This window comes from Montipora foliosa, chromosome 6, assembly GCF_036669935.1.
Source record: "Montipora foliosa isolate CH-2021 chromosome 6, ASM3666993v2, whole genome shotgun sequence".
NCBI lineage: Eukaryota > Metazoa > Cnidaria > Anthozoa > Scleractinia > Acroporidae > Montipora > Montipora foliosa.
The window spans coordinates 49,162,663-49,170,162 of record NC_090874.1 but is presented as its reverse complement, the minus strand read 5'-3'; the positions used below and the strand labels follow the sequence as shown (position 1 = coordinate 49,170,162).

General features: G+C 38.8%; 2 protein-coding genes and 1 long non-coding RNA gene across 3 annotated transcripts in view; 1 reads left to right on the top strand and 2 right to left on the bottom strand.

Moving 5' to 3' along the window:
• Window positions 1-2,033, bottom strand: part of LOC138007592 (uncharacterized) — a 3,695-nt gene extending 1,662 nt beyond the window's left edge. The window contains exons 1-2 of the mRNA XM_068854597.1: window positions 1,647-2,033; window positions 995-1,286 (exon numbers count right to left, since the gene is read on the bottom strand). Coding sequence (XP_068710698.1) covers window positions 995-1,286; window positions 1,647-1,810 — 456 coding nt within the window. The 5' untranslated portion in view covers window positions 1,811-2,033. The remainder of the gene's footprint in view (window positions 1-994; window positions 1,287-1,646) is intronic.
• Window positions 2,034-2,918: 885 nt separating this feature from the next.
• Window positions 2,919-7,500, top strand: part of LOC138007593 (uncharacterized) — a 12,038-nt gene continuing 7,456 nt past the window's right edge. The window contains exons 1-9 of the mRNA XM_068854598.1: window positions 2,919-3,332; window positions 3,403-3,539; window positions 4,496-4,741; window positions 5,063-5,110; window positions 5,306-5,350; window positions 5,563-5,610; window positions 6,327-6,455; window positions 6,567-6,692; window positions 7,311-7,346. Coding sequence (XP_068710699.1) covers window positions 3,058-3,332; window positions 3,403-3,539; window positions 4,496-4,741; window positions 5,063-5,110; window positions 5,306-5,350; window positions 5,563-5,610; window positions 6,327-6,439 — 912 coding nt within the window. The 5' untranslated portion in view covers window positions 2,919-3,057 and the 3' untranslated portion in view covers window positions 6,440-6,455; window positions 6,567-6,692; window positions 7,311-7,346. The remainder of the gene's footprint in view (window positions 3,333-3,402; window positions 3,540-4,495; window positions 4,742-5,062; window positions 5,111-5,305; window positions 5,351-5,562; window positions 5,611-6,326; window positions 6,456-6,566; window positions 6,693-7,310; window positions 7,347-7,500) is intronic.
• The window catches only part of LOC138007596 (uncharacterized), a 10,118-nt gene continuing 7,357 nt past the window's right edge, over window positions 4,740-7,500 (bottom strand). Inside the window, exons 2-3 of the long non-coding RNA XR_011124072.1 lie at window positions 6,795-6,933; window positions 4,740-5,196 (exon numbers count right to left, since the gene is read on the bottom strand). This is a non-coding gene — a long non-coding RNA (uncharacterized lncRNA). The remainder of the gene's footprint in view (window positions 5,197-6,794; window positions 6,934-7,500) is intronic.

Here is a 7,500-nt window from a genome sequence, read left to right as displayed (position 1 = left end):
CCCAGTTTCAGAGACCGCGCTAGGAATTTCAGCCCGTTACCACTGAGAAAATCATTAAGTCACTAGGTGATCAAAAAGTCTTCGCGAATCGTGAATCTGGGAGAAAAATCTTGTAGGAATCATGAATCATTGAGGTAAAAAACGACAGTAATCAAGAATATCAAAATTCAAATAATTCCGCTTCTACACCAGACGATTTCCCCATTGACGAGTAAAATCCTCCGGCGTTAGACAGAGTAAAATAGTAAGTCTGGCCGGGTTAGGGTTACTGAAGACAGTTTTTCAGTTAGTGATAAACCATCGGCTTCATTATCAAGACAATGCGCGAGTTCATATCATTAAGCTCCATGTCAATACTAGGGAAACCACTTTACTGTGCCTTTTTGTTTTATTGTTCACGTTATCATTTAGAACTATGCATACTCTTCCCATGCCCGCCATTTTGGTCGCTCAGTTTCCTTTTTTACAAATGATGCATAGCAAGAGAAAGACAATGGTTGACAAAGAAGTTTTTATTTAAAAACCCTACAAAAATGGCTGCATAGATGGTTCTTTGAAGTAACTTTTTCAATTGAAATCTGACATCACTTCAAATGAAAGGCGCATGCACAACTAGTCCCAGTCCTCTGCCGTGCTTTTCAGTGAAAAACATGTAAAAACTCAGGAAGAGAAAGGAAGATGCGCTTTTTTCACCGGATAATAACAATAGGGACCATTAGATCGAAGGAACCGAACGACTGTGAGTCAATCTCGTTCCCAGAGTCAGCGTTCCCTTGACCAGCGGTCGGGAAAGAGAGACTCGAATCCAACAAAGGCCATATTTCATTGGCTGTTGAAAAACGGTTTCAGTTCCTGCCATTTTTAGTCTAAACTAGAAAATCGTGCAGTAGAGTTACAGGCACTGAAGAAATGACTTTTTTAAGCATCCTTAGCAACGGTTTGAAAATTTAAAAGTCACACCCCTTAAGACATGTTTTACATGTAGACATGTTACCTTAGCTTTGTGGTTAAACTTGCTTTCGTCACACTTGACTATAGCTCCGGCTCCTCCGAATGGTATGACTGGTCGATATTGAAGATCCACAGCACAAAAATCTTGTAATCTTCTACAGATCTGTGAGACCAGATTCTTATTTAAATTTACGTTCTCTGCTATCCTCTTTTGAGAATCTTCTTGAGTGAAGGAAAAGATCACTCGGAGAAGTGTTCCGAGTGACACTTTGGGAAATTCCCCAAAGAAGCTGTTAGTACGCAGGCTTCTCCTTTTTTTGCATCCAGAGCATCTCCTGCGAAGGATGTGAAACACAAAGCAATCAACCTTCGAGTAGGTAAATTTTACCACTTTGAAACTGTTCGCAACAAATTACGATCGGCATAATCTACTTTCCTACATTTGCTGATTTCTTTTTTTGTAATCCCTGTCGAATGGGAAGCTACATCAAATTCTTATCAAATACAACAATTAAACTCAATCTACTTATCTATTTATTCACATAGCATTGTATTCTATTGTCTTTGATTGATATCAAAACAGTTTTTACCTCATAAATCAGCCTAATTGCCGTACCTGCTCATGACTGCTTGAACTTAATCGTCGATCTCAGACGTTACATTAACTGTTCACATCAAGAAGAAAACCCGCTTACCAAAAAAACCCATCTATGTGGTCGTCATTTCTCTCCTTCATTTCCGTAGCACAATTGCACTGCGCACAACTTAGAGGATTAGCCAACAAATGCCGCATTTGAAGCCATCTGATTAAATCCGTGCGAGGGCCTCTCTCCAAATCGATGAGCAGGTTCAAGTCCATATTTTGTCGTCGCCACTGTACGTCTTTCCACTTTTTATTTTATACGAAACACTTCTTTGCTATTTGAAGATAACGATATTCACTCGTGTGGTCCTTCTGACGAATATTATTGTTAATCAGACCAAGCCGTTGCCATAGTGAAATAGCGTTTCCAACTTATAAGCAGCATTGTTCTAATGCACATCGGCTGCTATTAAATCACATTTCAACGCCCTCCTGATGCCCTTCTCCCTTCTGCTCAGAGCGATAATTTTTATTTTTCAATTGTTTGCCTATCATAAATGACTGGATATAGCCAAATCTAAGCAAGATGATTTTTGATAATTTCGTCCCACAATCTGAATAATGCCTCCTTCTGCAGTTAGTTTTCTTTTAACATTCCCCGGAAGTCAATTTTCACACTGCAGTGGGTGTTGGTTCGGAGCGTCGTTTCGGAGCTTGGATGATTTCGCGGAAAAAGAACGACAACCAGAAACTGTTTATATCCGAAAGAAATCTCTGTTACCGCTAACGCAAAATAAATGTAGGCAAGCCTTAATGAAACAATTTTTTCCATTTCTACATCGCGTGGGTTTGGCAACACAGAGAACACAATTTTTTTTTTCGCAGTTTCGTTGTAAAAATATATATGTACCAAAAAGCTATCTCGCGTGGTCTCGCAAGATTGATCGTTTCACAAATATGCGTTTTAGAAATTTGTTGAGAAGCCTCATTTAGGGAGCGATTTTGGAATACCCGGCCACGATTGTCTTCTTGTTGCGGAATCCTTTGAATAACAATGCATGGAACAATAGACGCAATAAGCATTTAGAATAATTGCGATTACGGCCCGGGGTTTAAATCCTGCCATCGACAGATGAAGATTTTTCATTTATAGCTCTGGCTGGAATTAAACTCGCCATATAATCGGGCTCTGAAAGGATAAAAAAAGGTAACAGGCCCCGACACTAATGACATGTCGATTTTTTATCACACAACATATGAGGGGATATGCCATACCACTTTACTATTAATAATTGCCTTTCTTTCATTCAAGTTGAGTTACAGAAGACATAGAAACGAAGAAACGGCGAAACTCTGTTCAATATAATTTGTGCGCCAGCGAAAGCATGGGTTGAGTCCGGAAACTGCTAACTAAAAAGGAAACGTTCGTATGACATCATCAAACAATAGTAACGTGATATGAAACACCTAAAATTTCTAGATCAAAGTCTAAGGACGCTACATTTTCACGTCGCTTATCAAACATGTCGTCAAGAAATCAGTCGAATAGCGAAAGTGATGGCGAATCTGCCACAAATGACAGAAGCCCACCAAGACGTTTTAACAGTCGCGCTTTTTCGCGAGTCTTTGTCCATCTGGAGAAGCGACTCAGAGCTGCTCCAGGTAAAAACGCCTTTCTAACATTGAAAAACGCAGGGAGGGCAAAAGAAATCGCGTTCACTAAAAACCACACTTCAAGCGAGATACAACAGTTGTTGGTTTCTCATTTCCCGACCTTGGCTAACCTGGATCTTTCGCGGTAAGTTACCGAGCACTGTGTTTTACGATCAGAAAATACGAGACTAAAATACATTTGCCCTTTTTATTAGTTTGAACATCATCAGCTCGTATGACAGAGGACATTCCATGAGTGTCGTTCACCATGGCGTCCCTGACGGGGCGAAAATCATGGAACTTTTTGGAGGGGACGCTAAGAAGAAAATTTATTTGTACTGGAGCCGAGGTGGTACGTTTTGAATGTTACTTTAGTCTTTCTTTTTTCTTGTCTGTCTTTGATTGTTTCGCACTTTTTCCTGAAACATTGAATTCCGGCCACCAAACGAAGAGAAAGACGTAACTTATAATCCCAGGGACAAAGTCTGGTGACAAATCCTAGATCTCCATTAACGGTAAATAAATAGCAATTTAAAATTTTCCCCGATCTAAGTTTAGCCTAATTGGGTTTAGAACAACCGGGGGAACAAAGAGGCGTAACGTTTTCGACGCGAGCCGCAGCGTCGGAGTGAACGAAAGTGGGTTTCCCGCGGTTCGCGTCGGATAGAGTGAATTGAGTGGAATGACTGGTGCCGCAGTGCTTTAGTCGTCTTATTTAAAGGTTAAAGTGAATTGAGTAGAATGGCTGGGGGTTAAATTGAGTTGAGCTTAATAACTGCTGCCGCAGTGGCGTGGTGCTTGCGTCATGGACTAAAGAACGAGGTATATCCAACACGACGACTGCGGTAGCAGTGCTTTTATGGTCCATTTCTCGTGGCCTGGTATTCTGTTGCTGATCTGAAAATCGAAATTGTCGAAAAATTAAGCCCAACTTTGCTATCTACAAAAAAATATTCATTGTGTTTTATTCGTTGACAACTTTTTGCGTATCTTATTTTCGATCTTGTTGATCCAACATTTGACCCAAATGACTTTTAGTACATGCATCTGGCGGGGTGGGGATGGACTCATTCTGTAGTTACAGTGGATTTTAACATAATAACATTGCTTTTTACATCACTCAAATAATTGCATTTATAATGCATAACAGTATAATCCCTTTTACATCTATTAATTTTTGTTTCATCTACCCTGTACATTAAATATTAATTGATATGCTTGTGTCACTGCGGAGAAGCACCAAGAAACATACAATATCAACTCACTACTAGTGACATTATTTTCATTGGTTCTCTATCTCACATGTAGGTACTGCTTCATCCAACCAACCTGAGGACAACACTGCTTCAAATGCTACAGTTTTTGCTACATCTGCCACTCTGTCATCCCCACAGTCATCAGCGCCATTATCACACTCATCCCCTTCCTCACCAACTCTCCCTTTTGTACGCAATCCTCCACTATCACCTTTGCCATTAAACATGCAGTTATCTGCACATCCTGGCATCAATCAGAGTACCAGAAGAACAGATAACTTCCGTCCAAGAGGTGGACGTAAGTATAATATTAAAACAAACACAAAACGTAATCAAAGCAGTGTAATGAGGTGGTCAGGGTACTGGACTTACACATTTTCAGTTTTCAGGTCCAATTTGTAACTTTTAAGACTTCAAAATTTACAAAAATATCCACTGACTTAACCGTAAAAAGATGGTCTTTGAGCAAGTTTTGAATAAGAGACAAAATACATCTAAAGTTTGAAGAAAATAGTTCCAGGGAATCTCAGTCCTTGGTTCCTTCAGTGATGATTGGTGTGCCTCATCTCAGGCCTCACAAATACATGCAAACCACATTTTCCTCTTCTTCCTTATTTAGTTGAAACCAGAAGATATCTTGCAACATTAGCAGGAAGCAATGCAGATGGTAAGTTCTCTGTACATATACATTGTTCAATTAATGCACAAATACATGTAAGTAATGATGAAACGATGCACCCCAGAAAGGAAAGGCTAAAATAAAAAAATAAGACCAAAAAAGCATCAAACAAAAAACACTGTTCATAATCGATTAATCATATAATAATGAGGAATTAAAATTCCCACACATTTTTTTTTTCAGGTTCTGATATTAGTTTTATAACAATACCAGAGAGCGATGAGGATGGTTAGTAAAGTAAACTGTAGGCTGTAGTAGTAATGAAAAGCATATTGCACTGTCTTGTCCAAGATGCATACATGAAGATCAAAAGACATGTGAAGCACTGATCAAACAGTTGTTATGATCTTTACACATTTTACTGTTGAAGGTATTAATGTAGTGTTGAGTAGTAACCTCCAATCATTGCACTCACTACTGCAACATTTTGTCTTTGACAGATACTGACCTGTTGCACAATGACGTGGTTGTAAACCCACCTCCTCCAGGTAAATATTGAGTATTGATTGATGTTCTCAAGTAAGGGGGGGGGGGGGGGGAGAGGGGGAGGAGAGGGGGAGGGGGTGGTGGGGCAGTTCCCTTCTTTACTGTGGAATAAGGGTGGGACCTTTGAACTTTTGTTTCACAGAATTACCTGAAATCACATCAAACACACCAGGCATGCACAACTAGCACCCATTTTCCAAAAGCGAGCTCAACAGGAACACATGAGGTTGTCATGACTTACATGTACATGTAGGAATCGGAAATTCTTGTTGTTGTCACGACCTCCATTAGCTTCACAACCTGATGTTGTCTACAAAATCCCCTGTGGCAGTTGCTCTTGGAATTACAAGTTTCACTAGTTTCTTACAAAAGACTTAGTGTTCAACACAGTCACTAAAATTAAGCTCTTGATCAACATAGACTCCAAGTATTTTATGACGTGTGGTACATGTATTATCTGAAACTTCCTTATGATTGGTTTAACTCTCATCTAATCGACATTGGAAACACTACATGTAATCTTAGTGCGTTGCCTAGGCCCATTTTACAAACATAGATTTTGTCTTATCGGTACGGAATATGAAATGATCATTACTAGACCGGACCTCGAGTTCTATAAAACAATAAAACTACCTCTTACAGTACTTTTCTCCACACAAATTCGAAGATTCAAGTCATGTACATGTACATGTACATGTACATTCTATGTTATTTGTAGATAAACATCAGAAGGCAGCGACACCTAAGACTGCTTGCAGAACCAAAGGATGGGGTTCAACTACGAGTGAGATTGAACAACATAGAGGAGCCAATAACAAGATACTTTTCTAGGAATGCTTTGTACCAGGTGAAAATGAAGCAAACATTATGGATACATTAAGTACCAGTACATTTCAGGATAATAATTATTGATTGTTTATTTTAATTAAAATTTATGTCTCTTTCCACTATTTTGCAGGAGGTATATGACTGGGTTGGGTCAATGGAAAAGGCTCCTCTCTACTTTACCCTTCACACACAAGGAAAACTGATTAAACATGCAGATGAAGTAGAAGGAAATTCTGTTGTTCATGTCACTGAAAGGGTACTTACATATAGCATCATACAAATTAATATGGACAAATGAAACTATTACACAAATGATGGTAGCCCAAGTATTACTGTTGCTTTCATGAACATAAATTACCTGAAGTGAATTAAATCATGATCCTCAATATGTCAATCTGTCAGCCTTGTTGACTGTTCAACCACTTTCCTTCACCAAATATTACAAGGAAGACAAATGTACTCGAAAGCATCATACGTCATAACAACAGGCTTGCAAACTGGAAGAAAGGAAACAAACAAAAAAGACATGTTTGAAGAAATGCATGAATTCAGTACAGCATCTTTTCACCACATTTAAGAATTCGCTATTATACAGTATTTGACAAATACTGAATTGTGGAGACAAGTTGTTGTCCAATTATGCCAGTTGCCATTCTCCTTTAAGTAGCATTTGCATCAGTTTAATTTTAGAGAATCACGTACTTATGCAAAAAATAACCGTAACTTTTGCAACCTTGACGTTTGTCGTTGGGATAACATAATATATAAATACATCTATAGTTATAGTTAAATAATATGTTTACCACTGCTCACAACTACTATCATTATTAGTACCCTGTCAACTCTTACACCCTTTCATTTTACTACTTCATAGGAGGCAGGACAAGTTGCGATGTTACTTGGTTCTGAGGTAAGGGAAGTACCCTACCCTAAAAAGCATTTTAATTGACCAAAATGTATAAATTGCAGGCAGCAAATAATCCGCCTATCTCCACCTAACAGAAGATATGATGAAGGCCAAAATAACATCAAATCAGCTGACATTCATTCATCAGTGTAGATAT